The 23,892-nt window shown below is 36.2% G+C and overlaps 1 protein-coding gene across 2 annotated transcripts in view; it reads right to left on the reverse strand.

Annotated features, from left to right (window-relative positions):
• The window catches only part of LOC138703454 (uncharacterized), a 391,108-nt gene extending 367,545 nt beyond the window's left edge, over nt 1-23,563 (reverse strand). For both annotated transcript variants that reach the window (XM_069831320.1, XM_069831319.1), the window contains exon 1: nt 22,220-23,563. In XM_069831320.1, the coding sequence (XP_069687421.1) occupies nt 22,220-23,535 (1,316 nt within the window). In that variant the 5' untranslated portion in view covers nt 23,536-23,563. The remainder of the gene's footprint in view (nt 1-22,219) is intronic.
• Between the last annotated feature and the right edge of the window lie 329 nt (nt 23,564-23,892).

A 23,892-nucleotide genomic window follows, 5' to 3' on the forward strand; every position in this document is an offset into this window, starting at 1 on the left:
TTTTCCAGTGATTTTAAGCAGAGGCGACCTTCACACTTATCAAATTGCATACGAAATAAATCGCAATATACAGGCTGATTCACGAGGAATTACCGTCCCTTACGAAGCTTAGTTACAAAGATATTTTGAGCAAAAAAAAAAAAAAAAATCATATAAACATTTGTCCTAATCTCAATATTTTCAGAATTAAACTAATTTGAAGTTGTTTGTAAAATATCATTATTCTTGAGCTTTAAGGGTAAAGGAATGTACAGATAAGGAATGAACTGTTCAAGAGTATAATTTCTTTAATTAACTAGTATTGTAAAGCTAGAAATGTGTTGTTAATTCCATAGTTGTTTCGTACAGATTTTTTTTTTTTCGATTTTTAACTACAAAATTTCATTTTGTTACGCATTTATCACAACAATTGTTACAAATAACGCCATTCTTGTAAATTCTACAAGACTGTACATTCGGATGCATAATTAAACTGTAAAGAATCAAGTTCATAAAGTCGTATGATTTGTAACAATTTTTGTGATAAATGCGTAAGAATAATGTAGTTTTTACTTAAAAGTTAAAAAACAAAATCTGTACAAAGCAATTAACAACAGGACAGGGCAGGACTCGGGACAACATCCTCTGTAGGCGATGTCACAGAGAGCCAGAAACACTTGCACATGTCCTGGGCTCTTGTCCGCATGGTGAAGTACTCCGTAACTCACGACACCATAGAATTCGTTGGATGATCGCCGAACAGTTTGGAGCAATATATTTTCAAGTGTTCGAAGAAGTACACGGACTGGCAGACAATGGCAATGCAAGGAGAATAGACATGATTGCCATCCCACGAAATAACAATAGTGGCTACATCATCGATGCCACCGTTAGATTTTAAAAACAAAAAAGCCAACCTGAAGATGTAAGTAGGGGGGGGGGGAAACGACATCTATGTACGTAGCGTTCCATATTTCATGGACAAATACGGCCTACAACAAATTGAAGTAATAGGCCTTATGGTTGGAGCGGAGCGCGCGGAACTATTCCCGGTTTCTTCTTCCAAACCTGGCAACGTTTCGGCCTGCAGAACCTAATTATTTATTCAATCATTTCTTGTGATTGTTGTGTGACTGCATTAAACTTAAACATACTATGTATGCTGTTTATAATTTCAACTGCCTATTGTACAGTACAATATGCTCTGTCTTTGTCGCAGTCTGTTAATACAGGGAGCTGTTATCGTTTAGATAAATAAATAAAATAAAATAATATTTTTTTTACCCTTAAAACTAAAGAAACATGGGTATTTTACTAACAACTTCAAATTAGTGTACAGTAACTCTGAAAATATTGAGATTAGGACACATATTTATATGAAATTTTTTGCTCAGAATGTCTTCGGAAATAAACTCCGTAAGAGACGGTAAATCCTCGTGAATCACTCAGTATAAATAATTCCCATGTGTTTACCTTCATGCGTTCGACATAGGTAACCTATAGTCGGTAAATATCATCATTTGTAACAGTTGTCACAAAGTAAACTTACTTAAAAATCCTTTTCTCTTTTATTAATGGCGAGTACTTAACTGTTCGTCATCCACTAATATGAGGTCAGCTGAATACTCCAATTTACCAGGCTGCGTTATAGGAGACTAGTCTACGCTACACTCGCATTCTGGCCCAAATTTGAATGTCGGACTTGTGAATCGGATGACCCAGGTTTTACTACATTGTCGAAGTCCGAGAATAACAAATAGCGCAACTGTTCAACAAATCTCCTTTATTGCCACCTCAAATGAGTTGCTTTTCCCAGCTACTTATGTGTTTGAATCGAGCTTGAATTGTTGTTACATTTTTAGGCTAAGAATCGGTAGAACGGAGAAAAATTCTCTCCGGCACCGGTACTCGAACTCGGGTTTCCAGCTTTACGTGTTGGTGCTTTATCCATTAAGCCACACCGGATTCAAGTTCCGGTGCGAGATTAAAAATATCTCTCATTTTTAAGTTCTACCTACTGTGTTCCCCTTTGTTGCCCTACCCTTGTGCCGTGTCACAGTATGTGTGACAGTAGACACAATGTCGAACCACAAGTACTGTACAGAGGTGCACTCATTACGAGTGATTAAGTGGCCGGGGTCCGACGGAACATGGCGCCGTCTCACGGTACAGTACTAGTACTCATCCACTCTCTCCAACACAGCATTATTTCTTATTCAGTCTGCCCATTTCACATTCTCTATCCTTCTCCATATCCATATTTCAAATTCTTCTATTCTCTTCTCTTTACTTTGTCATAATGTTCATGTTTTTGCAGCGTACAATACCACACTCCACACAAAGCACTTTACTAGTCGCTATTACTAATTCTAGCGACACTACATAAACAAGTTCTTGATGCAGTATTGTTAAATATTGATTTAAATGCATTCAGTAGAGAAGTAAAATGATAAGTTATATAAAACATAGACACGTACATATTATAGCTTTACTGTGCTGCTTATTTTTACATGGAACTACGTGCGGATGGTGCGATAAATGAAATAAGGAGAATAAGGGAATACAAGGACGAGTAGGGGAATACAGAGAGAACAAGAGGAATACAATAAGAAAAAGGGAAGGACAAAAAAACAAGGGATATACAAAGAGAACAAGGAGAATACGAGGAAAACAATGAGAATACAAGGCGAACAAAGAAAATACTGGGAGAAGAGGGGAAGTGAAGGAGGAAAAGGGGACTATAAGAAGAAAAAGATGAACAGGCCTACAAGGATAAAAAGGGGAATACAAGGAGAAGTAGAGAATAAGAGGGGAAAAGGACAAATACAAAGAGAAGAAGGGGATACAAGGAGAAAAGGACAAATACAAAAAGAAGGAGGGGATACAAGGAGAAAAGGACAAATACAAAGAGAAGAAGGGGATACAAGGAGAAAAGGACAAATACAAAGAGAAGAAGGGGATACAAGGAGAAAATGACAAATACGAAGAGAAGAAGGGGATATAAGGAGAAAAGGACAAATACAAAGAGACGAAGGAGATACAAGGAGAAAATGACAAATACAAAGAGAAGAAGGGGATACAGGGAGAAAAGGACAAATGCAAAGAGAAGAAGGGGATACAGGGAGAAAAGGACAAATGCAAAGAGAAGAAGGGGATACAGGGAGAAAAGGACAAATGCAAAGAGAAGAAGAGGATACAAGGAGAAAAGGACAAATGCAAAGAGAAGAAGGGGATACAAGGAGAAAAGGACAAATGCAAAGAGAAGAAGGGGATACAAGGAGAAAAGGACAAATGCAAAGAGAAGAAGGGGATACAAGGAGAAAAGGACAAATACAAAGAGAAAAAGGGGATACAAGGAGAAAAGGACAAATACAAAGAGAAGAAGGGGATACAAGGAGAAAAGAACAAATACAAAGAGAACAAGGGGATACAAGGAGAAAAGGACAAATGCAAAGAGACGAAGGGGATACAGTGAGAAAAGGACAAATACAAAGAGAAGAAGAGGATACAGGGAGAAAAGGACAAATGCAAAGAGAAGAAGGGGATACAAGGAGAAAAGGACAAATGCAAAGAGAAGAAGGGGATACAAGGAGAAAAGGACAAATGCAAAGAGAAGAAGGGGATATAAGGAGAAAAGGACAAATACAAAGAGAAGAAGGCGATAGAAGGAGAAAAGGACAAATGCAAAAAAAGAAGGGGATACAAGGAGAAAAGGACAAATGCAAAGAGAAGAAGGGGATACATGGAGAAAAGGACAAATACAAAGAGAAGAAGGGAATACAAGGAGAAGGGAAATACAAGGAGAACAAGAAGTATGCAGGGAGAATAAGGGAAATACACGGATAACAAGGAGAATGTCAGGAGTTCGAGAAGATTATAAAGAGAACAAGAGGAATGCAAGAACATCAAGTTTAATATAACGAGAAGGTGTGGGATAGAACGTGGAGAAGTGGAAAAGGAGTGGAATATATGGAAAACAAGAGGAATAAAACGAGAGCAGGAGGAAGGAAAGGGAAAGAAGGGAAGACAGGAGAAGAGAAAAAATTGAGGGAATTACAAGAGGAAGAAGGAGTTTGAATTTTATGTGACGGTCAATTCTCAAGTTTCCCAGGCTTAGTTCAATTTCAGAATGTATACTTTTAATTCGAAATATAATAAAGGAATACAATAAAATCAAATTCAATATCACTTCTATGGTTTGAAGTTGCGTACGAAGAGACTGGTGATAACAGGACTGTTTAAAATAGGGAGTTGGTAAAGTATATCAGGGTTCTGAGATTCAAGAAGACTAATGAAGAAATTGAAGGTCTTTATAATTTAATTCCGTGTATGAGGCTAACATACACTGTTCAGTGTAAAGAAGACGTGAAACTAAATATATAAAAGAAAAAAGAGAAGAACGGTTGGAAGACGTGTCAGGATCTCAGTTTTCCCATTTATGCAGAGTGATTCAAAAGTCCCGCGACATAGTAGACAAACTCCGTTATTAGGGCAGATTGCTAAAAATGGAAATAGGAGAAAGTTGTTGGAAATGTGTAGTTTTCATTCTAATATGCTTGAATTTTCAGCGTAGAATACACCGTTGAGGCTGTACACTAGTACGACACACCTGCCAGTTCCAATGCTACCAAATTAATGACTTTTCTGCTAGTTCTACGGGATTTTAAATACGTATTATTTAACGGAGAAAAATAGTTGTCATGTAGAGTTTAGCGGTTATTTAACTTCTACAGGCAAAGAGGCATTTATTTGCATTGATAGTATAAGAATTCAGGGGAATTTCACTTTTGCCTGGCGGTTTTCCCTGAACATGTATTGGCAATACTGATAGTCATCGTATCATTTCGTAATTTATACGACACACTACGTACCTAAAATCCGGTGAAACTAGCAGGAAATCCACTAATTTCGCAACATTTGAACTGGCGGGTGTGTTCGATTGAGAAGCTTTTATTATCCAGTCTGCTATCAAAAATTCTGAAAGTTAGAATTTATAAAACAGTTATATTACCGGTTATTCTTTATGGTTGTGAAACTTAGACTCTCACTTTGAGAGAGGAACATAGGTTAAGGGTGTTTGAGAATAAGGTGCTTAGGAAAATATTTGAGGATAAGAGGGATGAAGTTACAGGAGAATGGAAAAAGTTACACAACACACACTGCACGTATTGTATTCTTCACCTGACATAATTAGGAACATTAAATCCAGACGTTTGAGATGGGCAGGGCATGTAGCACGTATGGGCGAATCCAGAAATGCATATAGAGTGTTAGTTGGGAGGCCGGAGGGAAAAAGACTTTTAGGAAGGCCGAGACGTAGATGGGAAGATAATATGAAAATGGATTTGAGGGAGGTGGGATATGATGATAGAGAACGGATTAATCTTGCTCAGGATAGGGACCAATAGCGGGCTTATGTGAGGGCGGCAATGAACCTCCGGGTTCTTTAAAAAAGCCAGTAAGTAAGTAAGGGTGTGTCGTACTAGTGTACAGCCTCAACGGTGTATTCTATGCTGAAAATTCAACACATTAGATTGAAAACAACATATTTCCAACACCTTTCTCCTCTTTCCATTTTTCGCTATCTGTACCAATAACGGAGTTTGTCTATGTTACGAGACTTTTGAATCACCATGTATAATAGAAAGTAATATTTCGTAACTTATTTTTTTAACTTTGTCGACTTCAGATATTAGATTATTAAATAATGTTTCCTTTTCATGTTCAAAAAATATTATTTCTTCACGTCTGTACATAAAAGAAGCCAGAATTTATGGTAGCAGAGAGCACGAGAGTTTGTTTGCAAAAGGCAGATAACATAATATGAGAGTACGTATATAGTTTTCCATTTGTATGAAATCTGTCCAATAACACATACCGTTCTATTTCACAACCAGACGACAATCCGACATCCGCATATCTGCAACTCCGAGGTGTGTAATATTATGCGAGACTGAGCTTCCACAACTGACTGGCCGGTTGCACGATAACGCGGTGCCCTGGTTTCATATTCCAGAGTTACTAGACTTTTCACAAAGTGCTCCGGACTCCGTAACAAGAATTGAGATAAGCAAAGTTCCTAATTCAATATTTGCTAGGAAAGTATATTGAACTACTCTGTGAACATTACTATCTTCGTTGTCTTCGGCAGTCATCCTGACCGTCTCTGACTAGGTACACGGCATCGATCCCGGCGGGGATTTTTAGACGGAAAAATACTAACTATAGTCCGGATGACCTTACGTAATAGCACAGTCTAGTATATACAGTCACGAAACTTGAGTTGTGAGGGTGCTAGGAACAATAGACTGTGCTGGTACTACTTCGCATTGTCTGTAATGAGACGATATTAGCGATCCTAGTGGTTAGCAACTATCTATGGATGCATATTTACTACGTATTGAGCTTCGTGACTATATATACTAGACTGTGTTAATACTATAAGGGTGAAACCTAACCATTTTTCCACTACTACTACATAGCTATGCTAGTGGATTATAGTGATTGGTTTTCTAGACGTCAGATCGAATTTTCTGTTACTTTGTTTCGAATTTCTAGTACTGACAGTTATTTTCTGTTATATTGGCAGCAATAATTTTGGTTTGGAGTAGAAGGAAACTGATAAAATGGATACTGTTCTCCAACCAGGAGATTAACCGTGAAAGGAATGTGCTTACTGTTGCGTCGTCTATTCGAGCAAAGTAGATATATAATATTACCGTTATAACGTCAGTTTAAAAAACATGCGCTCTCCTGCATATGTTATATCCTGTGTACAGGGATTAAAAGACCAGGAGATTAACCGTGATTAATTTTGTAAGTAGGATAGTATAAATAGGCCTATGTGTGTATCAGTGTTATCGTTTGTGCTTTGAGAGTTAGCCAATGGAGATGCGTGTACCCAAGTGTGTTACCTATGACATTTTATGACATCAACATTCATTCACAGTATTACCCCGCTGCGTCTCATTCCCCTGAGACTTTCTCGTGGTTGGAGTACAGTAACTAAGCTTGTGAAATTTGACCATACTTATTAATTAATTATTTAGTAATACCGGTATTAATATTAATATCAATACATAGTTGTGTTGCGTAGTGATTCCAATTCAACACTATATTCAGGTAAGTGTAATTATACTGACTTAACGATCACTGATTATTTGTTAACTTCTTTCTTTAGACTTGCATCCTGATAGCGCTGTATCTTCAAATTGTCTCTCAATAATCTCTACCTAATCTCTAACATTATTTGAAATATATTAACATTATATGTATTTTAGTTTATTTATACTACACAGTTTGTATTTAACTGTTTAATTAATAGTTCATAGTATTTTACTGTTTAATTCATAAGTAACTCTTGTATACACGTAACATTTATCTAGTCCACACCTGTGGAGTAACGGTCAGCGCGTCTGGCCGTGAAACCAGGTGGCCCGGGTTCGAATCCCGGTCGGGGCAAGTTACCTGGTTGAGGTTTTTTCCGGGGTTTTCCCTCAACTCAATACGATCAAATGCTGGGGAACTTTTGCTGGACCCCGGACTCATTTCACCGGCATTATCACCTTCATTTCATTCAGACGCTAAATAACCTAGATGTTGATACAGCGTCGTAAAATAACCCAATAAAATAAAAAAATAAACATTTATCTAAATCAAATTGTTGTATTCTTTGTTGCTTGTAAGTTCATACATATTCATGTATACTTTTTGCTGGTTTAGTGGAAGAGAAGACCCTACGGCTTTAACTCTGCCAGCTAAAATAAATCATAAATCTATTATTATTATTATTATTATTATTATTATTATTATTATTATTATTATTATTATTATAGTGTTATTAAATAAGATACAACTTATAGACCTACTTGGCATGAAACATGCACGTGACTAATGAAAAGAATTATATTTCTTAGTGTTCAGATTTTTATTAAAAATGTCCAAGAGAGGAAATAACTTGTTAGCGACTTAGGAGTATGTATTTTAAGTAGGATATACATTTCAAAGTGCTATTCTGTTTTCGAAATTCGCACTATTCATTTCACGTGATGAAATAAAATATATTTTTAGGTTAGCTCTAGTGAATCGTAAACTGTTTAGTCAAAGTAATGAATTTCATGTTGTCAGACGAAATACATTTTAATATTAGAGATCATACTAATCTACTAATTACCAACATAATGTGCAAGCGGTCCAGGAGGAAAATATACTCTTTCACAAGTTATTGAACCATTTTATAAAAATACCTCCAAATATAGATGACTTGTGATAAATAAGTAAATAAACAAGGCATTGTTATTATTGTTATTGTTATTATTATTATTATTATTATTATTATTATTATTACTTCAGTATATAGCATTGTGACTTTACCCTTTTTGGTGATATCTGGTAATAGTTGGCAACATTGAAGAGACGGCCAAATTAGCCTTTTAGGAACAAATCTTATGTGATCCTCACTATACAGCTGCTATCTACGTTATGGATTTGTTTTACTCTGTGAAACATTAATTTCGCTAAGGTATCATAATACTTTATACCGTAAAATGGGGACTTTGGCAAGTAGGAGTAGCATTTTCATACTTTGCACATTGATGGAACTTTGGCAATAATTCTTCAGGGATTGTTCCATTCAATCCAGCTGTGGTTTTAGATAAGATCTCTGATACCGAAGACAAAGGAGAAATTAAAAGATAACTTGATAAGTTTGTTGTAGACATGCTACAAAAACTAGAGGCCAAAATAAAAAATAAACAAGTTGCAGTGCCGGATTAGTGAAATCACTGTTCCTCATATGCAGAAACAAGTATATCGCCCTCTTAAAATAATATTGTCGTAACTACCAAAAGTTAATTTTGAGTAAATGCAAGATAAACATTTCAAAATCGTATGAAAAACTCAGGATTACCAAGTAAGTATGAATCCTGCAGGCTTTGCACTTGGACTTAGAGATACGATAGTTACAGTGTTTTACAGAGGATTACATAAAGATTACAAAACCTACAGTAACTCAGAATTCAATTTTTGGGAGTTACGACAGTATTATTCTAGGGGTGTGATGTACTATGTGGTCGACGGTCTGGTAAACGGATTTTGAAACGTTATGTATGGGTATGTACAGTACATCTAGAATAGTTAGGGTTACCATCCGTCCGGCAAAAGGAGGACATGTCCTCTTTTTCAATCATTTTATCCTGTCCGGCAGGCATTTAAAAAAAAAAAATTGAAATCTCCGACATTTCGCATTTCAATTAGAATTAATATGAATATTGAATAATTTGCGATATTATGCATAGAATATCTAAACAAATGGTGAAACCTAGAAAGAATTTAACTGCTTTCAATGGTTGAAGCTGGAGCACATAAAAACATAAAATATGATGACCTATTGACACGCATTGAATTCCTACACTCTAAATACGTCATTATTCAGGATTCTAAGCTATTTTATCTATTTTATTATGCAATGTACAAAGATATGCTAATCAAGTTAATTTTGACAAAGATTTAAGTTCAGATAAACAATGGTGGAAATTCTTCAATTCCAATAGTTCTGCGAGCACAGAAACTATCTTAGAACTCTTATAAATATGCCAATTCTATTTATTTATCCCAAGTCACAATGGAAGTGTTCAGAGAGTATTTTCCCTAATATCTCCCAATGGACAAAAGAACGAAATCGCATGCTAACGGAGACAGTCAGAGGTATCATCATGGTGAGATATAATTTCAAGGACATGTCCTGTGAACAGTTCCAGTGTTATTTGTTGCAAGATATAAGATTGTCTGTTCAGGCTCTTGTGCACAAAGTGGGCTGCACCGATAAGTAGGGTACAGACGTAATACTGATCCAGAAAACTAAGCCATTGTTTTTATCTTTAATGTTGTTCACACCAATTTTTAAAAAGTCCTCCTTTTTTCAACAATGTCCTCCTATGGAATTTCTTCTCATGGTAACCCTAAGAATAGACTTGCAGCAGAACAAGAACTAGACACAATGGAGGCTTTGCGTTGTGCTGATCCGAAATAAATAGTGTCACATCACATCTAAAAGTTCAGATTTAGATATGAGCTTAGGGAAGTAAATTTCTCTAACATTTTGAAAATATTAATAAATACAGAAGAAAACTGAACTTATGCCATTGATATCCTAAGATGAGACCTTCATTGCTTTTGCGATTACACATTCGAAAGAGAAATGTGTAGCATTCGTTTAATGAAATGCTTACAACATCCATTTTTTTTCTTGCTCATTCGACGCTGAGGAATCGTACTACGTCAGCCAGAATTAAAACAGTTTAGCCGGTTATAAAGTTGGCAAGCTGCCTTCCTCTGACAACGCCTACACTTTTATTCAATGCGACGACTGTGACTCAGGCCGATTGTCAAGACTCTGCCAACAGCTGACTCAGTTTGTCGCCACGTGGTTGCTAAAGTCCTGGGTTCCTCCATGTTACACATGCTTAAGCCACGTTGCGACCACATGCATTGTACAGAACTCTAGAAGTGTTCTAAAATGTATTTCTATATCTGAAGTTTCTCCTGTGGAGTCTGTCTACGGAACAGACAATCGAATAGATATTTGTCTGTGAGAATAATAACAAATACTTAATAATAATAATAATAATAATAATAATAATAATAATAATAATAATAATAATCATCATCATCATCATCATCATCATTAAAATAATAATAATAATAATAATAATAATAATAATAATAATCATCATAATAACGATAATATAACATAATACTGTATAGGGGCGTTTTCACAAAACTCGTTATCTACAAAATCTTCTTTTTTTTCAAGACAAATCTTTTCTAAAATACACAACTGTAGATACCGAGTTTTGAAAAATCTCTTTTATTTCAAGATCAATTTACTGATATACTTACCAACTTTAGCTTAATTCTGATAGCACCATTGGATTCTCCTGACTCAAAAACATAAGGATACGCTAAAACCTCAAAATCGAAAAAAATGTAGATAACGAGTTTTGTGAAAACGCCCCTCAATATTTTTTTGCAAATAATAATAATAATAATAATAATAATAATAATAATAATAATAATAATAATAGTAATAGTAATAATAATAATAATAATAATAATGACTCAATATGCAAGAAACAAATACAAATGATAATCGGGAGGAAATTAAACGCAGAATAAATATGGGAAATGCCTGTTATTATTCGGTTCAGAACTTTATGGCATCCAGTCTGCTCTCAAAAAATCGGAAAATTAGAATTTATAAAACAGTTTTATTACCAGTCTATGGAGAAGGATGGAGCATGTGAAATGGACAAACAGGATAAATGAAACTGTGTTTGAAAGTGTGGGTGCAGAAAGAATGGTGCTGAAATAGATCACAAAGAAAAAAAGGAATTGATTAGGTCACTGACTGAGAAGAAACTGACTACTAAAGGATGCACTGGAAGGAATAGTGAATGGAAGAGAAGTTCGGGGCAGAAGAAGATATCAGATGAGAGACGACATTAAGATATATGGATCATAATATCATCATAATCATCATATTATGAGGAAACAAAGAGGAAAGCAGAAAATAGGAAAGATTGGAGAAAGCTGGATTTGCAGTGAAAGTCTTGCCCTTGGGTAGGACACTATGTATGTTATGTTATGTTATGTTATGTATGTAATGTATGCAATGTATGTTTGTATGTATGTATGTATGTATGTCTGTATGTATGTATTATATATGTATGTATGTATGTATGTATGTATGTATGTATGTATGTATGTATGTATGTATGTATGTATGTGTGAGAACTAGAATGAAACATTAATATCAAAATAACACGGACATTTAACAATACAGGCTATTACTTGTTAAATTATTCTAAATTTACTGGGTGCGCCAATAATTATAGTTACAATTGTTTTATATTTCTCAAAGTTGATATACAGGGTGTTTAAAAAATACGGGGCATAATTTTAGGTATGTATTTCCCACATGTAGACAATCAAAATAGTTCATTACAACATGTGTCCGGAAATGCTTCATTTCCGAGTTATGGCCTTCACAACATTGAAATTCACCGGAACGTTTTTCTTTCCGCAGGTCGTTATCATTACAGAAGATGTTCAAAATGTCCACCTCCTGCTTGAATACAGACCTCACGTCGATGGCTCATTGACCTGCGAAACAATCCCAAACTCCAGGAGTATTGCGTATGTCCTCAGAACATGCCACAATTCGATTCCGAAGGGATTCCAAATCAGACACCAGAGACGAATAAACCAATGATTTTAAATGGCCCCACAAGTAGAAATCGAGAGGGTTCAGATCAGGTGAGCGTGGAGGCCAAGCAATTGGGCCACCTCTACCTATCCATCGATCAGGAAACCTTCGATCCAAGTACCGGCGAGCCGTACGACTGAAGTGTGCAGGAGCGCCATCATGCAAGAAGTGAATGTGTTGACAATTGATCAGTGGAGTGTCTTCTAAAACATGAGGTATGGTGTTTTGCAGGAAGTTTGTGTACGCCTGCCCCGTAAGTCTGTTTACAAGTACATGGGGTCCAACTAATTGATCACCAATGATACCGGCCCACACCACATGTTGAGGTAGAACCGCACCTGGTGATGAGATGGAACAGTTGCACGTGGGTTTTCATACGCCCATACATGCTGAGTGTGGAAATTTGTTATGCCATCTCGTGTGAACTATGCTTCATCTGTAAATAATACTAAGGCAGGAAAGTTCAGATTTACACCACACTGCTGCAAGAACCACTAACAGAACCTAACTCGTGCAGGGTAATCTGCTGGTGACAGGGCCTGTACACGATGCAAATGATAAGGATACAATTGATACTCTTTCAACAGTCTCCAGACAGTCGTATGAGGAACATTGACTTGCAACGCTACCCTTCGTGTGCTGATAGAAGGAGTCATGTTCACAGCCTCCAGAATCTCCTCCTGTACTTCTGGAGTTGTAGATCTTGGTCGTCCCCTTCCCAAACCAGGAGAGTTAAATTTTCCATACTCGCACAGACGGTAATGGAGACGTACAAATGTCTTCCGATCTGGACATTGTCGCTGTGGGTACCTCTCCTGGTACAAACGATGAACCAGCGCAGCATTGCCGTCCGCCTTACCGTACATGAAGTGTATCTCTGCCAGCTCTTGATTTGAATACATGTCGCACAGTCTAACGCCTAAACAACACTGAATGTAACCTTCGCCTCGGAATGAGTTGTCAGAGTGCCCTCTTAATGTCTCCTTTGAGGCAACGACCTGCGGAAAGAAAAACGTTCCGGTGAATTTCAATGTTGTGAAGGCCATAACTCGGAAATAAAGCATTTCCGGACACATGTTGTAATGAACTATTTTGATTGTCTACACGTGGGAAATACATACCTGAAATTATGCCCCGTATTTTTGAAACACTCTGTATAATATATTTCTTCTGTTTTCAGGTAGGCCCTAATTGTTCTGCAAACTTGGGAGAATATTTCACAATGGTTTTAACTACGTCACAGAGAATTAAAATTGTTGTATTTTATTTAGAAACAAAATCTAAGCTACTAGAGACGTAACGTAAAATCATAATCACTTTAACCACGAATAGTGCATTCATTTTGGGCTATGAATAGATAGACTATTATGTGACATCGTTTAGTGGGTTGTAACCCCAACATTTCACATTTTGGCTATTCACTAATCCATTAAGTTGGAAATGATCTACACAGTCTTGATACATTCATAATCATGTCGCCCTCGGTAGCGCAGTTGGTATAGCGCTGGCCTTCTATGCCCAAGGTTGCGGGTTCGATCCCGTCCGAGGTCGATGGCATTTAAATGTGTTTAAATTCGACAGGCTCATGTCAGTAGGTTTATTGGCATGTAAAAGAACTCCTCCGGGACAAAATTCCGGCACACCGGCGACGATGATATAACCTCTGCAGTTGCGAGCAACGTTAAATAAAACATAATTTAAATTGTTTCATCATCATCGTCGCCATGATAATCCATTATTCGGTTGAACTCTTACATATTTCAACACGTTGATGATTGTCTTGAAGTGTTAAATAATGTTTCACGTTTATTTTATACTGAAACAGTTTGAGTTCTTCTTTCAAAATTTTCCTGACGGATGTTTGTTGCTCCCTCAGTTCTTGGTATTTTTGGGGGGCTCTGATTGACTGCTTACTGTACAACATCAATGTTTCCTTGTGTCCTTGTCTTCCTCCGCCTTCCTAAATTTCCTTTGTTCAGGTTAAAAAAAGGTTCTCTTTCCACTGCATTTCTTTATTGCACTCAGTATTATCTTTGGCGTTGGTGCTGATCAAACATTAAAATGATTACGATGTCTGTTTTGTGTCTCTGCTAATCAAGTTGCCAGATCCGGCGATTTATCTTAAATTAGGCTACATAAAAGCGACACTTGGCGAGTAAATTGACAGTCGCCCTTTAGGCTATCTCAAAAAACAAAAGAGCAAAATTATGCTACATTTTATTTCCTCTTACATGTTTACAGTGTATTATAACAGCCTAGTATATACAGTGACGAAGCTTGAGTTGTGAGGGTGCTAGGAACACTAGACTGTGCCAGTACTATTTCGCATTGTCTGTACTGAGACGATATTAGCGATCCTAGTGGTTCGCAACTATCTATGGATGCATATTTACTACGTATAGAGCTTCGTGACTATATACTATTCGTGACTATATACTAGACTGTGGTATTATTCGACCACCTCTGTGATATAGGGGTCAGCATACTGGTCTCTTACGCAGAGGGCCCGGGTTCGATTCCCGGTTATGTTGAATTTTCTGGCTGAGGTTTTTCAGAGTTTTCCGTCAATTGTGAGGCAAATGTCAGGAAATTCGGGCCACAACGTCCCTGAATCACCGGCTTCATTCATTACTAAAATCATATTCATAAGAAATCGGTAAACATCTACAGACGCCATCATAGCACACAGGCCTTCAGATTAACTTGCGATGTGACCAGAGATGTTAAAGCGAGTATAAATTACAGCAAAAGAAAAGTATTATTCATAGATTTTTAGATCATTTTTAAACATCGGAAGTCACTATTGCTAATTGTTGATAGCATCGGCACAGTCTAGTATACACAGTCACGAAGCTTGAGTTGTGAGGGTGCTAGGAACAATAGACTGTGCCAGTACTATTTCGCATTGTCTGTACTGAGACGATATTAGCGATCCTAGTGGTTAGCAACTATCTATGGATGCATATTTACTACATATTGAGCTTCGTGACTGTGCAACATGCTTCGAATTCTCCATCTTTGTATTCGACGACTAATATGTTGCATTGTGACGTCATAATGTCATAAAGCCGCAAAACATGTTATTATCGCTAACGGTTAATTTGTTTTATGTATTTTTATTGCGGAAGTCTATTATTACTGGTTTTTTTTATAGTATTAATGGGATAATTGGAAAATACGGCAAATATGAGAAACAATATCGAAAAGCCTTGGGAACTTTGTTTGTGTGAATTTTGAAGTAAGCTAAAAGTCTTCATAAATGGACCTTAATAATTATTGTGTGTAGGGTTACCATAATTTTGGGGGCCAAAATACGAACATATTACTAACTTATGTAATAATAATTTGCCTTTATTATGTGGTTTATTTATTTTGTTATTTATTTATTATATTATTAATGTGCTGGTCAACAACCATAGACCAATGATAGCCCAGCGCAAGTAAGACATAATATAATAATAATAATAATAATAATAATAATAATAATAATAATAATAGTTTTATTTTCCCTGACAGAGTTAAGGCCATCAGGCCTTCTCTTCCACTCAACCAGGATCAAATCACATACAGAAAAATACATATTATTAACTTAAAAAAATAAAATAATAATAATAATAATAATAATAATAATAATAATAATAATAATAAGAGTCTAATAATAATAAAATAAATATAATAAAAAAGAGACATTGAATACATAATCACAAACAGGAAAATACATTCTAGTATATAAGTATTAACAAAAAAAAAAAAAGAATTAATACATATGAATATAATCTCGCTACTAAAGACATAGTACAATTTATTAGTAAGATGAGCACAGCACGTGTTACATTGAGACAATGACAATTACCTAGATATTAGTGTTAATGGAAAAATGAAGTAAAGACTATAAAATAATAATAATAATAATAATAATAATAATAATAATAATAATAAATTATGCCTAAAAACTAATGCTGTAAATTTAAAATATTTCTAAACAACCTAATTTTAAACAACTGAGGACTAAGACTACCCCTGATTTCCATAATTAATAATGGCTTTATAGAAAGTTACGACTACTAAATGTGAAATACTGTATAATCCAAAATAATGCATTCATTCATTCATTCATTCATTCATTCATTCATTCATTCATTCATTCATTCATTCATTCATTCATTCATTCTTTGATTGATTGATTGATTGATTGATTGATTGATTGATTGATTGATTGATTGATTGATTCATTCATTCATTCATTCATTCATTCATTCATTCATTCATTCATTCAGTGTTCTGCCCAAGGACAGGTCTTTCACTGCAAACCCAGCTTTCTCCAATCTTTCCTATTTTCTGCCTTACTTTTATTATTTTGGATTATATTTCACATTTAGTAGTCTTAACTTTCTGTTATTCCATTATGATTATTATTATTATTATGATTATTATTATTATTATTATTATTATTATTATTTATTATTGTCATTATTGTGCGGATAAGAAACATCTTCAAAATAATAGATAGTGTTATAGAATTATCACGAAGTGCATTGCATCCAATTCCAAAAAATTAAAGACGATACAACTTATTCCAAAATAATGGTTATATCTTCCAAGATACAACATCTCGGATAAAAATTAAGGCGACTTAGGCTCCATGCAACTCTCAAATCAGCGACTAGTAATCATCACATTCTGGCAACTATGCTACTGATTTTGTTTATACATAAAATATAGCAATTTTAATTATCTGTGTCATAGTTCAAATCAGTGTGAAATAGTCACCCAGCTTGCACTACATTTATCTGAAAAAAAAAAAGAAAAATATTGTACGAACTTTGTGAAATATAAAACATCAAAAGCAAGTATATTATATTAGAGCATCCGGAAGCATGGTAGAGCGGTTTGTTGTTGTGTAATAAGGATTTTAAGGACTTCAGAGCGTCCTTTACTTACGAAAACAGTGGAATTAGGAATATAATGAAATGTGCTGTAGAACTTTCGCTTTTAGGCATAGACGCTAATTTAACTCCAAGCAAATATTAAGGTAGAAATTAGTGTGAAGTGTGGATTTTTGTGTGCATTGTACTCGGGGTTGTGTATACCGAACCAAGCTCAGGGCCTTTGACTGAATCATCGGAACAAAAGGATATGAATTCCGCCAAGTTCCCGCTTATGTAATCTCCCTCCCCTCTCCCTCTGTTGTTTTCATCTCGGCTCATCTCTAACTCTTTGATATAAAGCCCGGAAATTCTGAAGGGCCATTGTGTGCAGATCGGCACCCCTTTGCTGACTAAAATTATGAGTTTAGAAACAATGCTTCATTCTCGCGGAAATAAAGAAAAGGAAATTTATTCTAAAGTTAATTGAAGATTGTGCCGAAGTACTAAAAGTTTCTTGAGTTCACAAAGCAAGTACGATGGTTAAAATTTATCTCCAGGGGAATAATTACATTCCAGGTGGTAGGCCTGTTGTGTTTCTCGTATTACGAAACCATGGGTTAGATATCGCTGTCCTTCAATATCCACAACGAAACGTGAAACGTGTCTAAAATTACAACGATTCTGGTGTAAACGTTTTTCTTTCAGAAAGAGATCTCCTCTTTCCTTTGTGAGAGGATTGTACGGTGTAGAGTGTTTTTGGCTATATATTGATATAACATGCTTCAAATGTGTACATGTGATGTTACAACTTCGTACTTAATTCATGTTAATAACTCATACTCATAAATATGCAAATTTGAATTGAAGTATTACCTAAAAATGTGCTAATTAGAAGAAAAATTTAGTAATATTTTTCGTATTAATCTTTCCTATTATATTTTCACGTCCTGTGACGTAGCGTCGTGGTCTGCAGCATCCTCGCGTTACGAAATGCGCGCTGTTCCAATCCTTACGGAGAAGCAATTTTCTCGTGGAATTTCGACCAATGTATGGGACCGGTGCCCGTCCAGCATCGTGATGCATTTGGGAAGCTCCGACAGGTAGCGAAATCAGGTTACAAAAATCAGCTACAACGGCTAGTGAGGATCATCATGCTGATAACACGATACCTCCTCTTTGGTTGGATGATCGTTCACCTCTGCTGAGGCATGTGGACGTGAGACTAACAACCGGTATAGTCGGTCTTTGCTATTCATTGGCCACGGGTTATTATTATTGTTATTATTATTATTATTATTATTATTATTATTATTATTATTATTATTATTATTATTATTATTATTATTAGTGAAGTACATTGAAATTATACAAAAATATATTTATTCGCAATTTAAAGATTATCAAAAATAATCTTCTCCTTCATATTTCTAGCTTAACTTTGTTTTTACCTGTTCTTTTGGGCAGGGCATAGTTGCGCCGCACGGTCAGATAAAATGCAGCATATAAAAAAGGGTCCCTGTTTTGTGGGCATAGTTGCGCCCCGTTCCCATCAGGTAGAGAAAAAGGCATGGCATAGTTACGCCCCGATGAAATAGAGAAAAAGACACTACGGAAACTCGAGCCTCGTAATCAACCAACCTTATTGATTTCTTATTGGATTCATATTCATTATCGATACCGTTAAAATGAACACCATGAAGTTGGCAGTATTTTATTAACTGTTTTTCTACTGTTTATGCAGTGATTATCAATAGCCTACCGTTAAAACGAACATCATGAAGTTGGCAGTATTTTATTAACTGACATATTCAAATGAGTGAGCAGTTGGAATATGGGGTCTTAGCAGTCTTTACATTTCATTAGTGATTTTCACACCGTCTGTGGCGTATAGTGAGGTTAATTTAAAATGAATGTTAAGTTTAGTGAAAAGGGTGAAGAGTTAATAATTGATAATGGTTCTAAGTTTCAATTTTCGAAACCCTGTACCGTAGGGTTAAGATATCGATGTAGAAACAAAAAATGCAGTTCATTTATTGTGTGTGATCAATAAAAAAGTGTTATTTTGAATAGCAAAATTGATCATATGCAGGCCTACCTGATTTCAATGCAGCTATCACTGTAATATTTTTAAGCAATTTATTTATTTTATGACAATCACTTTCGTGTGTACTATGCTCATCGGGGCGCAACTATGCCATGTCCATCCTGCTACCTGATTTATTCTGGGCGCAACTATGCCATGTCCCATCTGCTACCTGATTTCTTCAGGGCGCAACTATGCCATGTCCCATCTGCACCTGATTTCTTCAGGGCGCAACTATGCCATGTCCCTTCTGCTACCTGATTTCTTCGGGGCGCAATTATGCCATGCCTAGGCCTCCCAATTGACCGCGGGGCGCAACTATGCCATACTGGTTCTTTTCCCGTAGAGAAATTTTTTTCTACCCATCCCATAGTTATTACATTTTTTTACATAAATATTTGAAATGATCATAACGATTTCCGGCGTTGTCAATGGAAAAGTTTATTTTCAATTCACTGGATTGGATGTGTGTCCTTTTTAATTTCTGCTCTGAGTTTTTTCAGAGGTGGCCCTGTGCCGTGCTCACCACACGACGAGCGACACCTAAAATATTATCCTTTGTATTTTTGTTCAAAAGATAACACCTTCCCCTACATCGTAGTGAGTTTAAGTCAGTAGTACAGACCCAGAAACAAAATTTGGTCCATCTGAATTTTCCAAGTTCCAGTTATAACTTAACGTACTGCGCATCCTCAGTCTCTGGGTCTATACAAGGTGGAGATACAACTAAGGGAGAAAGAAAATATGAAAGATATTGATCATAACCTTCGTTGTTATTTTCACCATGTTTATTATCATATAATAATTTTATTTACCATCACATTTATTTTAAAACTAAATGCTATACGACTTCCATAGTTAATTTGAAGGAGTAGAAGGAACCTGATCACTCTATCGTTATGTAGTTCACTGTTGATTTATAACAATACATGTAACTTGAAGTATAATTCTGAAGAAATTATATTGAAAAGTTTGTCACTTAAGATACCACTAGTACTTCAGTTTTGTACAGTAGATGTTATGTCAGAAATTAGGAACTTCGTAACTTATTAAAAATTTTCGTAGTACTGGCACTTCAATTTTATAAATTAATAAGGTAGTTATCTCATAAATTAGGAAGTTCGTAACTTACTAGAACACTTATAGAACTTAGCATTAGTACTTCAATTATGTGTACATTAGGTGTTATGCCAGCAATTATGAGCTCGTAATTTATTAGAACTTTTTATAGTATTGATACTTCAATTTTATACATTACTAATGCGTTATCTTAGAAATTAGGAAGTTCGTAACTTATTAAAACATTTATAATAACATTGGTACATCAATTTCGTACATTCAGTATTATCCCAGGAATTAGGAATTTTCTACTTCAATTTTGTACATTAGGTGTTATCCCAGAAATGAATTAATTTTTATCTTATTAGAACATTTCATACAGTATTGCCACTTCAATTTTGTACATTGGGTGTTATCCCAGAAATTAGAAAACATTTATTACAGTAATGGTATTTCAATTTTGTATATTTAGTACGTTATTTTACGACGCTTTATCAACATCTGAATGACATGAAGGTGATAATGCCGGTGAAATGAGTCCGGGGTCCAGCACCGAAAGTCACCCAGCATTTGCTCATACTATGTTGAGGGAAAACCCCAACCAGGTAACTTTCCCCGACCGGGAATCGAACCCGGGCCATCTGGTTTCGCGGCCAGACACGCTAGCCGTTACTCCACAGGTGTTGACTCAATTTTGTACATTAGATCATATCTCAGAAATTAGGAAGTTCGTAACTTAATAGAACATTTATAATAGTATTAGTACTTCAGTTTTGTACGTTAGGTGTTATCCCATGAATTGAAAAATTCATATTTGAATTTTATACATTAGGCGTTACCTCATAAATTAGGAAGTTCGTAACTTATTAGAACATTTATAATAGTATTGGTACTTCAATTTTGTACGTTAGGTGTTATCCCATAAATTGAAAAATTCATATTTTAATTTTATACATTAGGTGTTACCTTATAAATTAGGAAGTTCGTAACTTATTAGAACATTTATAATAGTACTGGTACTTCAGTTTTGTACGTTAGGTGTTATCCCATAAATTGAAAAATTCATATTTGAATTTTATACATTAGGTGTTATCTCATAAATTAACTTAGGAAGTTCGTAACTTATTAGAACATTTATAATAGTATTGGTACTTCAATTTTGTACGTTAGGTGTTATCCCATAAATTGAAAAATTCATATTTGAATTTTATACATTAGTTGTTACCTCATAAATTAACTTAAGAAGCACGTAACTTATTAGAACATTTATAACAGTATTGGTACTTCAATTTTGTACGTTAGGTATTATCCCATAAATTGAAAAATCCTTATTTGAATTTTATACATTAGGTGTTACCTCTTAAATTAACTTAGGACGTTTGTAACTTATTAGAACATTTATTATAGTATTGGTAGTTCAATTTTGTACGTTAGGTGTTATCCCATAAATTGGAAAATTCATATTTGAATTTTATATATTAGGTATTGCCTCATAAATTAGGAAGTTCGTAACTTATTAGAACATTTATAATATTATTGGTACTTCAATTTTGCACGTTAGGTGTTATCCCATAAATTGGAAAATTCATATTTGAATTTTATACATTAGGTGTTGCCTCATAAATTAGGAAGTTCGTAACTTATTAGAACATTTATAATAGTATTGGTACTTCAATTTTGTACGTTAGATGTTATCCCATAAATTGGAAAATTCATATTTGAATTTTAGACATTAGGTGTTACCCCATAAATTAGGATGTTCGTAATTTATTAGAGCATTTTGAATAATATTGGTACTTCAGTTTCGCATTTTAGGTGTTATTCTAGAAATTAGAAAGTATAATATTTTTTATATTAATGGTACTTCAATTTTGTACATTAGGTATGATCCCAGAAATTAGAAAGTGCCTAACCTATTAGAAAGCTTAAATTATAGTAATTAGATTAGATGAAAGTTTTACTCACTTCATCTCGAAATCGTGAAGCTCCTGCAGAGTAAGGGTGTTAGCAACGTCCAGCAGTTGTTTCATGTTCTCCTCCCTCTGCTGCTTGGTGACCTTGCCCGAGTCCTGCGCCACTGCACCACCGACACCACTCACACCACTGCCACTGGCACCACTACAGTTCTTCAACAACACCGTCGCTATGGTGGGACTTCCTCCCGTCACGCTTGGCTGCTGCACCACGATCGTAGTTGCCGTCTGTCTGGAAGGCAACGCGGTAGCTCCTGCTATCCCGAGCGGATTTGTTGTCGTGTTCACCACCGGCGGAGACGCCGGGATATTTATATTGCCTGCCGCTCCTCCGGATGACGTCGCAGTCTTTTCCGTTCCCCCTCCTGGCGGGATCACAGTTCCCTGTAAGACTCCCGCCTTTTTCACAAGAACTGTCGTGGTGGAAGAAGATGACGATGACGATGACGCTAGTACTACTGTGCCGGCTAGGTTCTTGTCTGAGGCGCCGTCTTCGAACCCGGTCAGACCTTGGTCCATGTTGCTCGCTGCTGGCACGGGAATCAGACTTGGTTGAGGGAAGCTCTCGGAAAAGAAGTCTACGCGGAGATCTGGAGGCGGGGGATGTCCGTTGACGTGGCTGCTACCCTTACTCTGCGCCCCACCCCCGCTTCTACCCTCGGCCTTGTGTCTATGATGTCTACGACGGCTAGACCGAGGGGACCTAGACGATGAGCCATCCTTGACATTCCTGTTATTATGAATCGACGATTTAAGCAAAGATATTTTTCTCGCCTCTTCGTCAAGCGTTTCTATATGTTCCTCATCATCAACTTCAGTCCTGACAAAGATGAAATGCTGCTCTTTTGAAACTGCTCCTAACAGCGGCGTCGGGGGTGGAGGTACTGGGTTTGAATCCTCTGTGCTTGAACCACTAAAGAAGTCGTCATCCTTTTCTAGCGACAGGGACGTTCCGAGGATGTCATCGATGTGGTTGACAGGTTTCTTTTCCGTTTCTGTGTCCGTGTCCCCGTCAGTGACGGTGATCATGGTGGCCACCGTGTTGGCGGAGTCAGTGCTGGTGTTGATGGTGTTGTTGGACGAGGTGGAGGTGGTACTGCTGCCCATGATGACGACCTTGGGGACTGGTTGTTGTGATTGCTGGTGTTTCTTGTTGGCTCGGCTCCCCCCTGCGGATTTGAAGTGAAGGCGTCTTAAGGCTGATGAGGCGGTTGATAGGAGATCGTGTTCTCCGTCCCTCGGAGGTGTGCCCGATGAAGACAGAGAGGAGGTGCTGGATGTTGGACCCGACCGCTGGAGCACTGTCATCTTGCTCTTGCTCGGCGAACCTTTGCCAAACCCCTGAAACACAAAATGAAATTGTCATAACAACACCAATTCTAAAGAAAAAAACTGAAGTTTAAGCTGGCATGATAACATTTTATCGCGGTACTGCCATTTCTTTTCAAAATTATTTTGTTATGTTTTCCGTCACAATTAATTAATTACTAATTAGCATAGGTGGAGTTATGGAGTTATGGGGGGAAGCATGGGGGGCACTGTCCCCCAAACCTGTCTCAACTATTTTTTTTTTATTAACGTTAGAAAATTTGAAGTCAAAAGATCTTTTTTGCTTTTGTTTCTGATTAAGTTTCTGTGCTTAAATTGACGAATTAATGTCTTCAG

This window comes from Periplaneta americana, chromosome 7 (genome assembly GCF_040183065.1).
Source record: "Periplaneta americana isolate PAMFEO1 chromosome 7, P.americana_PAMFEO1_priV1, whole genome shotgun sequence".
In the NCBI taxonomy this organism is placed as follows: domain Eukaryota; kingdom Metazoa; phylum Arthropoda; class Insecta; order Blattodea; family Blattidae; genus Periplaneta; species Periplaneta americana.